General features: G+C 36.6%; 1 protein-coding gene across 4 annotated transcripts in view; it reads right to left on the reverse strand.

Moving 5' to 3' along the window:
- Positions 1-17524, reverse strand: part of TBC1D5 (TBC1 domain family member 5) — a 323220-nt gene that overhangs the window by 117150 nt on the left and 188546 nt on the right. For all 4 annotated transcript variants that reach the window (XM_035556416.2, XM_050708888.1, XM_050708886.1 and 1 more), the window contains 4 exons: positions 15356-15444; positions 13859-13909; positions 13701-13770; positions 5800-5972 (listed from right to left, as the gene is read on the reverse strand). In XM_035556416.2, coding sequence (XP_035412309.1) covers positions 5800-5972; positions 13701-13770; positions 13859-13909; positions 15356-15444 — 383 coding nt within the window. The remainder of the gene's footprint in view (positions 1-5799; positions 5973-13700; positions 13771-13858; positions 13910-15355; positions 15445-17524) is intronic.

Here is a 17524-nt window from a genome sequence, read left to right on the forward strand (position 1 = left end):
GCCAATCCTTCATTCTGTTTATAGTGGGCTTTCACATTATCTGTATGCTCAAATCTTAAGTCTAAAGTAAGTCTAAAATACTGTTCGTGAGAGTAGAGAAAAAGGATGTAATTGAAAAGTTCATCATACTGCAATTTTCAATATAATATGCAATAAGAATGGAAAAGGCAAGTGGCAAATAATAATAATAATAATAATAATTCAATCAACAAACCAGAAAGCTTTCTGGAGGAACTCAACAATAAGCAACAGCTAGCTACCATGTAAGAAAACAAAAGGTGGGTACCTCATTTTAAAATAGAAGAAAAGTAGCATTTGCTTGCTTCCTCAAAGTGAGATATCTACCCTGAGGCTTCAAGAATTGTCCACATTTACTTGCATAGAACAATCCCTTTGATTCAGTAAAAATCATTGCAATACAACAGATACATCAACTATAGTTGAGGCAACTCCTCTCTCCATCAAAATATATTCTAGCTTTCTAAATTAGATTCAGAATTGTTTTCCGCTGTCACTTTGCTTTCAACTTCCAGTTTTCTTCTTATAGTACTTATTTCACTATACAAGACAAAATTGATAAAGTCTTCAGATGTCTGACTCAGTTCCCAAAAACTTTATCCAAAATGCCAGTAGCCTGTATCTCCTTTTCATTTGTGGGAGTAACAGAGGATTGTAACCTTTCTTAGAAAGCCCTGTGTATCTGGCATTAAATCCTTACAAGAATTCTAATGATAGACAGGCTAGGACTTAGATAGCATTAAATTCTTTTTTGTACGTAATGCTTTGTTTAAGTCAAACAGAAAATAAATTCATGACGACTTACTATTTGCTTAGTCTTAGCCATTGATAGATACTAAAATATTCATTTATTTTAATAGCAAAGCCAGATTTTGGTAGTTCCCCTACTATATGCACAATAGATCAAAGTTGCTTGCACTGTAATTGTTGTCCAATTAAGTGATGTCCCTGGATTAAAAATTAAAGAGGAACTGTAATTAGTTTGGACCATACTGTCTATTGTTTCTTTTTTTTTTTTTTTTTGGGGTGTGTGTGTGTGTGGTGCGTGCAAGTCCAAAATAAACCTGGGATCATCTGGGATGATCTGCAGAGCTTTTTTTTTATTTTATTTTTATTTTTTAGTTTTTTTTAGCAATCTAACTGATCTACTTTTTCTGGCGATCATGAAGATTTCTCCTTATTCTGATGATTGGTGAGAGAGGTTTTTTTTCTGGATACAATGTATATGATTTATGTTCCTTTCCTGCATTGGTAAAATCCTTTAAATTCTCCCTCCAGAGACCAATATGGTTACAGAAAAGAATACTGCCTGGTGCCATAATGGCATGGGAGAGAAACTAAAGCAGGTGGGCGCCCCACAGCAGTGCTCATAGCAAAGCAACTAAGAATAGTAATAGTGGAGCAGCACATCTGCTGTTGACTTTGCTGTAACATAACCTTTCTAAAGCTAGCTTCAAATGTACCTTGTGACTTGGTTTGTATCCTTCTCTTCATTTTTCCCCCCCTTTTTTTCCTGAAGTATAATTGTGGTACCAGCCTAAAGGGCTGAATCTGAATCTCCAAGCGCAGCACCCAGTATGTCTATCTGACTGATCATCAGAAAGCAGAGTGGCAATGGGAGGCAAAGTCACTGGCTTTGAATGTTCTAAGAAGGCCTTTTTTGTACAGAGATTAAGCTATTATGAAATATTTACGGTCACTTCTGCAAGTGCTTTATTGTCTGTTGGATATGTACTTAGAATTTGCTTAACCAATATCATATCAGCATATAATCTGCCATCAGCCTTATGATGCAGAAGCTAGTGAGTATATGCCACCAGTTAATTTTTGTTCTTAAATAAAGCTTTTTATACTTATGCCTTGTCATTAGCATTGTGTGCATAATTTCTTTACAACCACATCATATTTACATGATCCGGCTGTACTTATTGCATGCAGTTCTGTGAGAATTTCATTTGATGTAATATGAATATAATCCACTTGGAAACCCTCAGTACATAAAATAAAGTAGTTATAACGATATTATGAGGGACCCTCCCAATTGATTAAACTTTTAAGTGAAATCTAACATAAATCCTCTACTAAAAATTACTATAAGTGGAAGAAAATGTCCTAAAATACAGATATCTGAAGACTTTCTTCAACCCTTGTCCTGTTTCAAGCTGGGACCGCAACCTGCTTAATTTGTCACTGCAACCAGTGGCCACTGCAGAAACTGCAGAATGGTTTTGCAATAATTATTTTGTACTTTGACATGAGTTAGATATAAGGGTCAAAGAAATTAACACTAGAATACCATTTAATCTAGCACATTAATCTTTTTTAACTCATCTGATTTTATAATTAAACTGAATATTCAATCTGCCAACCCTTCAGAGTATCTAATCTTTTTGTGCAATTTTAGCATTTTTTGTTTTTATTTAGGGAGAAGTTTATTATCAGGAAGCATGTCACTGAGCTGTTAATGTAATCAATTCAATTTCACTTTCAAACCATTCTTGTACTTTACTTTACAAAGTAGAAAATTAGATATGATTAGATAATTATTATAGTTTGGTTAGACTGCGTGCAATTTGCAGTGCTACCAGGAACGTTAAACAATGTTATTCTGCAAAACATTATTTTAGGGTCTAAAAACAAACTAGAGACATGGCAAATAAAGAAGCCTAAAGAATGGTACGACAAAAACCTTGATCTCTGTATTGCTGGTTCCATTTTGGCCGATATTAATAGCAGCTGAAAAATTATCACTGGGATATGCAGTGGCTGACTGCAAGTGTTTGAATCTGGGGTCTCACAAAATTTCCAGTTGCGAAAATTCTAGCGTTAAGGCTACTGCATGTAACAACAATTTGCATCACCAGAGAACAAAAGTATGGCATAGCCAGGACACTAGTATAACTTAGTAGACCTAACTGGGGTTCTCTTTTTGCTCAGCAAGGAAATTAGATAAGCCAGGTAACGTGGAGCCTGCTGCACGCTAGAAGATAAAGCAATCCACTCCCTGAGCTATAACTTCACAAAACAGAAAGTACCAGAGAAAATAAGTTTTCTTTTAAATCACAGATGACACCAAAGGTTACAGAGGAATAACATCTCATAAACACCACAATGAGTATACTTTTCCACAAAAATGTTGCAACACTTTTGCACCACTGGACAGCAATGACATTTAAGGAGTCATACCACAAGTATGGAAATGCCTGTAAAAGTTGCTCTTGTAAGCCTGTAAACATAGTTTTGTGAAAATGTTGTGACCATTTCTGAACATGGAATTGTACAGCAGACTTGGGTACCTGATGTCCCAGTCTATTGTTTGAAAAAAAAAAAAAAGACTACTGGTAAACATTAAAGGTTGAAATCAACAGTATGAAAATACAAAGAGTAAACAAGAATTGTTTCTATCTTTCCACAAAAGGTTATAAACAGATGCAAAGTATAAAATACTACATTTTAAGTAAGTAGACTGCATAAATTGCTCAGGCTAGGGAAGACTACCGGTACATAGAAGTCTTTTGTGTTGGTACTTTTCTCCAGCAGCTCCATTTTATCTTTTGAGGGAAGTTCCTAGTCTTCCTTCTACCATGTGTGTATTTTTTGAGTGATACGAATCACTTGAATGATTCACATACAAATTTTTCCTGTTGCCAAATTCAACAAACTTCAGGAAAACAATATATTTCAACAAAAACTTACATAAATTCTGCATTTGGGTTATACTGAGCAATTATTAATAATCTATTATGTTTAAGAAATGCTGCTTCTAGTTCAAGAAATGTTAAATACAGGAAAAGATCCAGCACCTGAGTCTGTCAAGCTGGTTCACTAATGGAAGTTGTTATTCTGAAGAATTCAGACATCATTAAAGGTGAGAATAATACAACAGTCATGTTCCTTTCTCCTTCTTTTTCTCCTGTTCTTTACATTAAATCAGAAGTCAGAGAAGGATATGACCTCACTTGCAGCCTACTTTCCTCTTTTGCCAATGCAGACTTGTTCTTTATAATAATATCCACTTCTGAGAGTCTGTCTTTAAAATATTCTGACAGTTTTTCCTTTTTTAATTTTGATATATCACTTTACAGTCTAACAGCTCCCTGTTAGTAAGGTTTTCTTGATAGTCAGACTGAAGATCACTCTCATAATTCATTCCTTTAACTGTAAATTTCTTTATTCAGATTCAATTCTATTTATGCCACACCAGACTGCACTGTTCCTCTGCTATTATAATGTCATGTTTTGAGCTAAAGTCTAATTTTTTTTCTTTCAATTATTTCTCTTACTGAAAGGCAAAATCTTAAACTGAAGTGAATACCTACAATACAAATTACTTTTGCCCCAGAATATGTTTGCAAATCTCTGAGGTTTATCTTATTTTCTGTGTTTTCGTATGTCTTCAGAAAAAAAGAAGCAATGTCTTTTTGTTTTCCTTGGTATTTACACCACCTACGTATTCATTGCCACTCCTTAAATTGATTAGCAATGCCTGCCTTCTCTTCTAGACTACTGAAGATATTAAGAAAACTCACAACTCTACATTATGCAAAAAATACTGTAATAAGACAATTTGTCCTCTTCATACTTTAATACCTTGAGTTTCCTTAGTTTATTCTTCCTCTGCCTGTAGACCATTCCTATCAAAACTATTGAAAGTTTTCAAGAATTATGTTTATCTTCCTATGCTCCTTTTAAGCTTGGGACTACTACTTAGTCTCAGTTTGACTGTTTTCTCGAGGGCAGTACTGTGTCTCAGCATTTTTCCAGTTTACAGTAACATCAAATTAGACTTTACTTGCAAGTATTGCAGTTATGGCCTGACATTTACACAGTCTCATTTTCCTTTCCTTTTCACATTTTCAATTGAGTTGTTATATATAATTCACAATTACATATGGCAATTCAAACCTACAAATGAAACTTTTTTTTTGATTTAAAGCAAAGTCAATGTTAATTTTAAATCATTGCAAAAAGTTAGAAAAAGTACAAGTCTCATTTTTCTGTCACTGCAACTGTAAATACAGCTTGCTCCTTAAGGAATGATCAAAATGAATCAACTGTCTAAAGTTCCAGACTATGAAGGCAAAATTATTTCTCAAAATCACAGGCAATTCACAATTCCTCATGATTCTTACAATTTGCATGCTCTATACTGACCCAAATTGAGTATAGCAGCCATAAATAGTTTGCATATAATGCTGTGAAAACATTTGTGGACAAAGACACCTCCAAAGTCACACCTGACTTAAAAAGCCCCCAGAGAATGGGGACACACAATACAAAGCTACCTGAATGGATGTGAGTCACTTTAACAGAACAAGGACTACCTGAGCTGACTCCACATACAGAAACTTTATTACCACCATGCCATAACTTTCAACATGCCCTACCATGCCTGCATTGCCAGTATCCAAACCTCCATTACTGGAATAGAGAAAAGTTCACTGACACTGAATTGGTGACAAAATTAAGCAAACAAACCGTTCAACGATTAAACTTTCCCTCTCCCCCTTCAGTATGTACTTCATCACTGCACTAGGAATTTTGTCAAGCTCTCTAATATATAGCTCAATGCACTTTATCTGCATTAGGAATGTCTCTGTCACAAATACAACCGTGTGGTTTCATTTACTGTAATGCTGTCAGTAGAATAAAGTCTAAGAGAAAAAAAGTACTTGTATTTCCTGCCATTCCTCTAATCTTAAATTTCAGGACTAAAATGTCCTCAAACAATGAAATAAATCTAGAAGGAATTAAATTAAATAATGCACTGTAAACACTTACAGTCCATAAATCTGTGGAGCAATTTCCAGTCGGTTCAGATGCATGTACAGCTCAATATCATGTTTCTTCAGCAGCTGATCCTGAATTTGGTTTACTTTAGTTACAATAGCAATAGACGGGCCTAAGTCCTGCGGCCTTGCAAATGGCATAGGTGTAATCATCACATCTTTCTCCTGCAGACACAAAAAAGAGGAAAAAAACCAACATCCTTTATTATTTAATTATGTGAAAGAAATTTATTTTCTTACTATCACTGGCTTTCAAATAAACACAAAAACACCAATAGCCTGTTTTTTTCGAGCAAAAGAGTAATGTCAAGTGTCTGCTTCTGGGGCACCTGCTGTGGGATTCCCCTTCCTGGGTGTTCCACGGTTTACTCCCTCCTTCTCCAAGTCCAATTTATGTACCTGCTTTACTTTTCACACTTTGACAAAGTGTTGACAGCTTTATTTTATTTTTATTTAGTACCTGTCAGTCCAGATAAATGTGTATGAATGGTAACACTGGAGAGAATATATGCCCTTAGAGGACAATAAATTGCATACCAAATAGCAAATAACTATTTTTTGAACAACACTTTCTCAACAGGCTTCTCTTGCTCAGAAAATCAAGTGGTTCAAAATCTTCACAACTTTAATAAAGCATCAGAAAACCTTTAAAACCAAAGAAGAGTGCGATGAAACTCAGGACTAGGATGCAGCTGGCTGGACTGAAAGGTTGTTGTAACTATGTCATGATCTGTCACGTGACACACACAGGGGAAAACCGAGGAAGAAAACTACTATATTAGCATACTGGAATGTGATATGATTTTAAATTTGTTCTTTTTGCAGAAGAGTGAATTGTTATTGAAAAGAAGTAGAATGCTAGAAAGAAATGCAGCAAATAATTAACTCTACTAAACAGAAAATTTGTAAAAATGAGGGTGAGGAATAAAAAAGAACAAATCAGACCTAACAAGAGAAAGACAGGGGAAAAGCAAATGGAGAATTAACCTGTCCAGAACAATGCTGAAGTTACAGAAGAGGAAAAATTGAAACAGTTTGAAGAGAGATTTGGCAAAGACTTTCTTTCAATTTGTCACCTTGACCCTCAGATCTGAAAGCTTCACTTTAAAAAAATAGTTATTATTTTTCTATACTGTTGCTCAGTATATTGACTGAGAAGCATTATTAAAGTCAAAGGGTTAATACTTTCAGATGACTTCATTACTTCTAAAATTGTTGAAAGACATTCACTTGGGTAAATTCAGTGAAGAGCGTATTATTTCCAACACTCAATAACAAAGAAAGTATTTTTTGTTGTACAAACTATTCCCAAGGTTGTTTCCTGTAGTTATAGACCCTCTTTAGTCCCATTCTCTATCATCATTTTAAGAGGAAGAGATGTAACCATATTTAACAATTATTTCTAATACTGTTTAATATTAAAAAGGGCAGTGAACATTTAATAATTTCTACCCAAATTCAATAAAAATAGTTTTTTGTTAATCTCTTCTGTTTGAAAGATTTTTTCTTAATTATTCCATTTCTGCACTGCAAAAAATACTGTACGGTGCTGAGCAGTGATTTCAGGTAAAATGTTTTTATTTAAGGATCTGATAAATTACATCTTGAAATCTGTGTAATTGTTGCTTTGCTATGGCAACTTCAGCAAAGGGACTGATCTGTCTATTACAGTACAGTGGTTTTGCCATGCTGCTGTGGTAGCAAAAGATATTCAATTCAGATGCCCTAGCAAATCACTTGACCAAAATTCCCTCACAGACTGTCAAATAAAGCTCACTGAAATGGCATTGTTTCATTCAAAAAAAACCTCTTCTGTTCTGCCAAACAGAAATTTAAAATAAAACACCTAGCGTCTTAGGGGCTATGATGAAATACTGCCTATTACTTAAATACTGAAATTCTTTATAGCTGCAGTTGAGAAAGGATATTTCTCCTCCTTTTTAAATTATTTACTTTTTAATTAAGTAAACAGTTGTTTTTCAGTTGTTAATTATAAGCAGAGAAGAATATACAGACTGAACAGTTCTATGATGGAAAGTGTGATAATAGCTATGTAGAACATGTGAATCATGGGTTGTATGTAAAGAAGGCATATTTGAATAAGCATTTGAAGAAATATTGAAAGAATGACCTTCACGAAAGAGCCACTTCATATTCAAATAAAACAGATTCATCAAATTTAGCATATAAGGCAAAAAACATGCAGAGAAAGTAAATGCAAGTCTACTGTGATGTTAATTAAATCAAATGCATCTGTGAGTCTGAAAAGAGGATTTCAATTCCCTTTTCTAAGAAGAGAGAAAAGTAAGAGTGTTGACTCTGATGCAAGATCATCAGAAACTAGTGGTACTAGCCACTAAGAGGAAGGGCTCACCAGAGCAAATGGAGATAAACCATCTCTTGCTTAGAGATGGTTAACAAGCTGCAGAAACCTTGAATTTCCTGCAATGTCAACAAATAAATTAGGTGTCCTAAACCTCCCCTTTCACCCCCAAAATGTAAAGAATAAATGCTCCAAATAATTTGAAGTAAAAACACTTAGATTTTCTGTCAGATTTGAAAGAGGAAAGAAAATAAGGTGCTTTTTCTGTTTTGTTTTGTTTTGTTTTGTTTTCCGAGCAGCGCTACAGGCTGGGACATGAGTGGTTAGAAAGCTGCCTGGCAGAGAAGGACCTGGGAGTACTGGTTGATAGTCGGCTGAATATGAGCCAGCAGTGTGCTCAGGTGGCCAAGAAGGCCAACAGCATCCTGGTTTGCATAAGAAACAGTGTGGCCAGCAGGGCTAGGGAAGTGATAGTCCCCCTGTACTCGGCTCTGGTGAGGCCGCACCTCGAGTACTGTCTTCAGTTTTGTGCCCCTCGCTACAAGAAGGACATGGAGGTGCTTGAGAGAGTTCAGAGAAGGGCAACAAAGCTGGTGAGGAGTCTGGAGAACAAGTCTTACAAGGAGTGGCTGAGGGAGCTGGGATTGTTCAGCCTGGAGAAGAGGAGGCTCAGGAGCAACCTTATCGCACTCTACAGGTACCTTAAATGATGCTGTAGCGAGGTGGGGATTGGTCTATTCTCCCACGTGCCTGGTGACAGGACGAGGGGGAATGGGCTAAAGTTGCGCCAGGGGAGGTTTAGGTTGGATATTAGGAAGAACTTTACTGAAAGGGTTGTTAGGTGTTGGAATGGGCTGCCCAGGGAAGTGGTTGAGTCACCATCCCTGGAGGTCTTTAAAAGACATTTAGATGTAGTCCTTAGTGATATGGTTTAGTGGAGGACTTGTTAGTGTTAGGTCAGAGGTTGGACTTGGTGATCTTGGAGGTCTCTTCCAACCTAGATGATTCTGTGATTCTACATCCAGAGCATACTACTTAGATAATTACTAAACCCAGTGCATTTGAATACGTCTCCTTGTTTTTGAATTAGAGAGCTGGGGCCTAGTCTGAGTTTGCTTGGCTTTTCTTCATATAGAGAGCAAACAGTTAACAGTGAAGGGACAAAAACATACTGCCCTCCTTTTATGCAGCACTTCTGCAACTGTTCTTCATTTGAACTTGCAAATAACTTATCTGTCCTGCTCCTTTCACCCTCTGACAGGACAACAACGGTCAGGCAGCATGGCATAATATCTTATGTTTGAATCTGAAGGGCCAGCAATGCTCTCATTTCTAATGAAGAAGTGCAGGATTCTGCCTCCTCTGAACACAGCCAGAAGTGATCCGAACTGATAACTGAAATACCTTCAGTTATTTGGAGGCTGAAGTGATCTGAACACTCATGTAAGCAGAGGAGAAAGGCAGATAATAGTTTGTGTTAGCAGCAAGCTGGGGAGCTGAGGGTAGAGACTGTGGTGAGGCTGATGGGCAGCAGGCACAAGGTTCTGTGAAACCTTCTGCAGTAAATACCAATTACATAATTGCATGATGATGATCAAGGCCAAGTGCAAGATCCTGTATTTGGGCTAGGGCAATCCCACACACAAATACAGGCTGGGCAGAGAATGGATGGAGAGCAGCCCTGAGGAGAAGGACTTGGAGGTTCTGGTGGATGAAAAGATCGACATGAGCTGGCAAGGTGTGCTTGCAGCCCAGAAAGCCAACCATATCCTGGGCTGTGTTAAAAGAAGCGTGGCCAGCAGGGCAAGGGAGGTGATTGTCCCCCTCTGCTCTACTCTTATGAGACCCCACCTGGGCCACTGTTTTCAGCTCTGGGGTCCCCAGCACAAGAAGGATATGGACCCGTTGGGAGTGGGTCCAGAGGAGAGCCACAAAGATGATCAAAGGGCTGGAGTACCTCCCCTATGAAGACAGGCTGAGGGACTTGGGGTTGTTCAGCCTGAAGAGAAGGCTCCAGGAAGACCTTACAGTGGCCTTCCAGTACCTACATGGGGCCTATAGGAAAGCTGGGAAAGCTGGGGAGTCACATGTAGGGATAGGACAAGAGGTAATGGCTTTAAACTAAAAAAAAAAAAATGTCTATGATGGACAGCTTATGTCATCTTTCCAATAACACACCTGTAAGAAATTAGCCAGCATGGGAGGTGAGTAAAGGTCCACAGCCAATTTGAGAGCCCATGGGAAGTAGTTAGGGACACAAAAATTTCCTTATTTCACTCTTAAATGCCCTCTGTGTTCATCATTTGAAGTAATCCATTAGAAACAAGTTACTGAATTATTTTCTGCTTCTCTATTGTATGGCTATTTATTACTATTGTTTCATACCCATTTCAATGTTTTCTTGGTCACATGCCAGAATGTGGCGAAAAAAGAAAGGAATCCACTAAGTATGTCTAATCTCCTACAAGAAAAGCACTCAAGTTATGATAACATTGCCTTAATGTTAAATGCCAGTCTACAGGAACCTTTTGCATAAACATACCCATTTATCTTTGAAACTAATCATAAAAACCTGTTACTGTATGAATTCACAGTCTGTGCATGTTCCATCAGTTGGCACACATCTGCAATGTGTACATTATTCAGGTTTATTCTAGTTGAGTGTAACTTCAGCTTGACCATGCATAAGTCTGATGACTCAAGAGACCTGTATTTTTAAAATTTTCTTTATTATAGGCATAAGACCTTATATAGAAATCTCAACATTAGAATCTTTCAACCTATTTGAGCTTGTAAAATGACGAGACTCAGTAGTCACCCAGATTAGTCTTTATACCATTAATTGTCTGTGGGTTTATCGTCACCTTTACAAAATTAAAAGACAGAGTCTTACACACTGGTTTAAGTGTCAAAAGATTCTGATTATCAAAACCAACACCTGCCTCATGATTTGGTGCACACCATGAAGAAGTTTGGTGAATGACTAGAGAGCATATGATATGTCTGCTGTCTCTTCTCAAGCAATTTGGTTGAGAAAATGATGATACATTTAGTCAGTTGAAATTGCTCCAAAAAATGTCATCGAACTGGTATGAAAGGAACAGCCCAAACAGAAAGATGGTCAAATGAACTAATACAACTAAGCTGTCAAAATGTTTAACTAGAAATGATTCACAGTGTCTCTGCCTAAAGCACAGAAGCTAAGTGGACAACATGATACTGTGCCCATGCCTATCCTCACTACATATTGACTTGCCACATGGGACAAAACACCTGTTTTCTTTTTGTGAGCTTCTTAGTCTTGGCAAACATTTCATGAGTGTATGGGCTCAGCCATCCACTGTTACCACGAAATATAAATGATCAACTCTGAAGGGATGTGGTTTGCAGTAAGAAAAAGACGTACAGCTCAGAGATTTGCTATACTATTTAAAGGAGAGCACCAGATTCACCTGTAAGAACAATTTAAATATGGATACCAGTGGAACAGAGCCGAAAATTTTAGATCAAGTATTAGGAACAAAATCACCAAATCCTGCCACACAACATTACTGAACACAACATGAATTGGAATGGCTGGTATTTGATACTAATACAACTTATATATTCATGCATTTAGGAAACAAATGCTACAGCAGTAAAGAGAGGCTAGGACATAGCACAAGTATAAATGTGGACAGATTTCTCTCATTAACCACTAGGGAATGCCGTAGCTGGAGCAGCTCCTCTAATGGCAATTGGGAGTAATGGAACCAACTGTTAGAGGCTATAAAATGTAACATGTATCTCAGAGCACATGCTTTCATTGCTTCATTTGTGAAGACTCAGACTTTATTATGTAGCCAACCCTCAAAGTCATGATTGTAAAAGGCACACGCACAAGAAAGGATTATTAAAGATTATACATGTTTGCAAAGAACAAGAACAAACAACCAGATATTAATCCATGTACTGTGCATAGTTAATTTTTTATGCCATGAAAGGACTAGAAAGGGTAATGTAAACTTTCACCTTCTACCCAAGCACTGTAAATCTGTAAGTCGACCTAGTTATTTCCTGGAATAAAAATCAGCCTCAGACTTCACCACCTCTGTCACAGAAATTGGAACAAATAAGCTTGAATACACTGAATTCTGAAAAGTTACACTCAAGAGAAACATCTTGCAGCTTTGTTGTTAGAATAAAAGTGACTATGTAATAAGTTCATAAAATTTGTATCTCTTACACTTTATCTGTAGTTACTGAAAACTATGTAAAACTCAAATCTAAATAGTAATTTATAACTGTAGATAGCTCTGGCCAAGATACCAACACTCCATGTCTATAAAATATATACACAGATACATTTAAACATTTAAATAAAATAGAAACTTTTATGTGAGACTTGGATGAACAACATGTTTGTCAACAGAGAGGCAAAATCACCTCTAAAACTAGCACTCCCTAATTACAGTTTGCAAGTATAGGTTTTGGTGCATACATGTGGGCATCCAAAAATGACCAAATTCTTATTAATTTATTTTTGACTCTACTTGCCCTATGGTCTGTGAAAAATGCTGAAATAAATCAGGTTGGAACTTAGTCTGGAGACCAGCTCTTTTAGTATATAATACACTGAAAGTCTTGGACACCTGTAATATGGCTGTTTTGCTAGACCCTTCTACACACACCCCATCACAAAAATCGTTTTTCAGAATTAAAGAAGAAAAGCATAAAAAGGGAAAGAGACAGGAAGAAAGTAGAAAAAAAGAAAATCTTGAACATTAGACTGAGGCAAAACAGACAGAGGGAACTGTCAAATCTGCCATGCGTGAAAAATGGTTACAGGCAAGGACTAGATGGTCCTTGCAAAGAGTTCAGAGAGGGCAAGGAAAAAAAAATAGTAAAAAAAAGGTTCTGTAAAACTAAACACAGAAAAGGTTTTTCCATACCGAGAAACAAAATGCTAAATACAATGGCATCTGTATAGCTACACTGGTGATTTAAGGGGCACAGACATTCCTTCGGAATGTCCTCAGGCCAAGAAGAAAAGAGGGGAAAAAAAGCATCATCATCAACAAAAAAGAGGTGGCATCAGCACGAAGTCACGGAAGGATGAACCCTGACCTACGATGGGCAACCTATGAACAAAATTTTGGTTTCACATCAAATTGTTTATATTGAAAACGGTTTAAACCAATTCAAGCCTCAATATATTAAACACTATCTCTATGTATTTATTTAACATGACATTAAAGCAAGTTTGGGGCACTTACATGTGTCTATGACAAGCAATCTTTTGACTGCTATACAAGAGTGTCTCTCATAAACAGGAGAATAATTTTCTTCTGTACGTGTGGCTTTTGATATCAACGTGATCTTTCAACAGACAGGAACTGCCAACTGACTTTCCACAAGTGCTTATGACCTAATTCTGAAAAACCTCTAAAGAACTTAATTTTAACTCGGTGGAACCTGCTTTAACCAAATTGTTTAAGAGAACAAACGTTATCATCTTCACATTACTTCAATCACATTAAAAACCACATTTGCTTAAGAATAGAATAAATGCATTTTAGAGTAATATTTACCTTCTGACTGTCATGTTCAAAAGTTGAAAACCAATGTTCTGCAGTCTTCATAAGACATGTGAACATTGCACTGAAAGGGGAAAACCCAGAAACTTGGTGTTAAATAATGTACTACAAATAAGAGTAAATTAAATGTAAAGGAAGTTGTTAAAACTTACTAGGCATCATGTTCCAGATATTCAGGATTCAAAAGGACTTTCATTTCCTCACTGAAAAAATCAACAGCAAACAATCCAAATGTGAATGTTTGTTTTTGGTCAGTGCTCTGCATGTACTATTATGTATTTATAAGCCAACTTTCATATAAAGTGCAAATGAGAAGACTAGCCTTTTTAATTAAAAAGAGCAACTCCATTGAACAAATGAAGTCTTTCCTTTTTATAAAGATCAAAAACAAATTAGCTGCCTTGTCTGCACTACAATGAAGTAACCATCTAATTACTCCAAATAACAAATTACTGAATGTCACAATGTATTATTTGAATATGCTTGATCTACAATAATTGATTGCTGCACAATCTATTACTGTTTGTCCAAAACAACAAAAAAATGGTTACTGGTCAAATATGCAGTATCAAAACATTAATTTATTTTGTTTTAATAGCCTGTATTTTTATTGTACTTTAACAGCAATTTATCAGTGACAGCACCTCTTTTCCATCTACTTTGTTCTTTCGCTCTACTTTTTCAGTGGCACTGGAACAGAATGCTGTGTGTAACACATTCTTATTTTGAGTTACTTTGCACTGAAGGGCATCTCCTAGGTAATTTCAGGATATCTGAAGATGTACCCTGAATAAAAACACACACTTGTAAATAAATTCCATCCTTATGCTAATACTGCCTTTGGACAATCACATTGAGGGGTGCTAAAGAGGTTATGATACATAGCACATATAATTAAATTGGCTTTTATTCACTGCTAGACTCCACGAGCAATGACAAAAAAGACAAATGAAAAGAAATTGATTAAATATCACTAATGATTCAAACAGGCAACTAGTTTATTTATTTTTAAAAGCTTTACATATAAGGCAAGAAAAAAGCATCTGAATTCAGTTCACAACCCTATGTGATGTAGTATTTTATACATGCGTATAAACATGTGCACACACAGCTTGGCTGTATTGAGAATCAATACCTAAACTTAATGTTACTACCAAGACAAAACATAGTCAGGTATTGCAGCTACAACATTGCAGGGTAATGAAAGGAATATCAATCACAACAATGCATCTACATTGATTATTTTAAGATACAAGGAAAGAAAGTTGTTAATGTGTCCATTTTAAGACTGTATTTTTCTACTCTGCTTCCTCTCTGCAATGACAAAAACTAAAGCATTCTTGGCAATAACAAACAACGAGGTGAAACATTAAGATTTTCCTTTAGGTTTGCTGTGTTCACTTTTTTCTATAGCTAATTGCTGTGAATTGGCCAATGTCTACACTAAAACCTCCTTCCACATGCTGTAGTAGGGAAGACAAAATAAGGACATTCCCATGAAAGCAAGAAGATGCAACATTTTCTCAAGTTAATTTATTAGTTATAAACAAATAATTAAAGAACATATTTATAAGTTCAAGCCCAGAAAACTCTGTATTTTTTTAAAGAAGCAAATTTTTAAGATTATATAAATAAAACATTATGCTTGCCTTGGTTGCGCAGCTTCACTGGCATGTGAAAAAGCTTGGTGGTCACAATGCAGAATAAAAACAATGGGAGCTAAGAGTTCATGCATACCCTAAACATAAAAAGAAGCAAAAGTACTGTAAGATATTTCATTCATATAATAGTTCATAAAGCACAGCATCAGGCAGCCTGCAATATTGGGTGCAGACTAACTGAAAGTGTGAACATTTATATTCTTAACAGAATGGTTTCATAATCAATGTCTTTTATTTTAAATTCTGATTAAATCCAAGTGTTTATTCTGCTATAATATGGGGGAAGCAAGTTATTCTCCCTTTTTCTAACACAACAGGCAACAGATTGGCAATGGTAAGCAACCCTGCACCTGGCAGTTTAGTCTAAGATCTATATTCATAAATATAAATTTTATTTATGTTAATTACAATCATGATCCACAGTACACACAGATCTGCAATAACGACAAATTACAAAATTTAAAATTATTATTATTTTTAATTTGATAGTGTTCCAAAACCGCCATAACAATAGCCTTTAGAGGAGACTTGGGCAGCTATTTGGGAAAGTTAAAGTTCCACTCCTATGGACATGAGAAATAAAAGGGCTTTTTCACCTTTTTTTTTTTTTTTTTTTTAAATTAAAAAAGTCATTAGGTCAATATTTAAAAAAGTACATTATTAACACAATGTGTAGGAGACCTGGAACTGTTCCATTACAGACTTTTACTTACAAATACAATCTATATCCAGATATAGACAAAATATAAAACCGTGCAGGAATCAGAGTGGAAAAAAGTGGCGGATAGTTCAGGACTTGGGACAGGGTTAGAAGCATGGCTGGACAACCCATTGGTGCTCACCAGGGATAAAAGAGGAGTCTTGACTTATATTGGTTCATCTGGGGATTTCCAATGTGTTAACGGGAGCAGAAGCAACCGCTTCAGCAAACAAACAGCACAATTGTTAGCAAGCAGCAACACACTGGCAGGTAAAACAATTGCCTGCAGAACGAAACCTCAGCTACAGGAGAGATTCAGACCCTTCCCTCAGATTAAATCAGGAAAAAGGAAGATCTGGGAAATTTGGATACAGCAGTGGAGTTGGGTTCCCAGTGGTGGACTAGGAAGGCAGGTGGGAACTACGTAAGATTGGGGTGGGGGTCAGCCATAAAAAAGAAGTGAGGGGAGCCCTTTAGTGATGGAAGGGGTGTGGGATGAAGCATGGACACCTGTCTGGCTGCCTCTGGATGCACAGATCACTCCAAGGGGAAGGAACTACAGACCTCGGCCCCAAAAAAACTGGTACAGTGCCTGTTCCACCACACGCTTAGCAGATCTCACATTTCTTTTGTTCCCTGCTTGGATTCTCTGACCTTTGTGTTGGGGCAGTATCTCTGGACGCTATTAAGATCTCAATTAGGCAGCATATTATTAAAATTCTTGGGATACTCTCAGATAGGTCAAAGTCAACTGTAGAACTGTGATATTACATGTAGCATTTCAGGAGCACTCAATATGTGAGAGTTAGCTTTACCAGCTCGATACAGGCAGATCCATTACCACAGAACAAACAAACAAACAAATAAAAACAACAAAATACACTTAAAGTTTTATCAGAAATATCAGATGTAGATCAGAGCAGAGAGAAGAGGACTCAGATACATAAGGAAGCCCACTCTAGGTCATTATCTATCACTATCTATCTATGATGCATGAATCTCATTTGTTCGTAAGGGGAAATTCCAATACTTGGCAACATGAGGAAAATGAGTGGTGGTGGAACTATCTCTGTGTGCTGTCAACCGAAATCTAGGAAATCCAATTTTCATTTCTTCAAAACTGAGCCAATTGCTCATATAGCCTCAGCTGCAGGGTTGCAGCAATACCAAATTCTGTTGACTGGGCATAGCTAAAAACAGCAAACATACTAAAGAGTGGACCTTTTCTTTCCCTTCTGATTTCTGAACCTTTAGGGACTACTTCAAAAGATGAAAAAAAAAAAGGTTAAACCCTAGGTTCTCATGTAGCCACTTGATCACTTGATTTCAGGAGCTGATCTAAAATTCCCAAAAACAACAATATAATTCAGATTACAGGTTGACAGCCTCAGATTTCTGAAAGTCTTACAGTTGTACCAGGAAAGAAAGAAATAGGAAAGACAGGGAGATAGGTCCAC

Source organism: Cygnus atratus, chromosome 2 (genome assembly GCF_013377495.2).
Source record: "Cygnus atratus isolate AKBS03 ecotype Queensland, Australia chromosome 2, CAtr_DNAZoo_HiC_assembly, whole genome shotgun sequence".
NCBI lineage: Eukaryota > Metazoa > Chordata > Aves > Anseriformes > Anatidae > Cygnus > Cygnus atratus.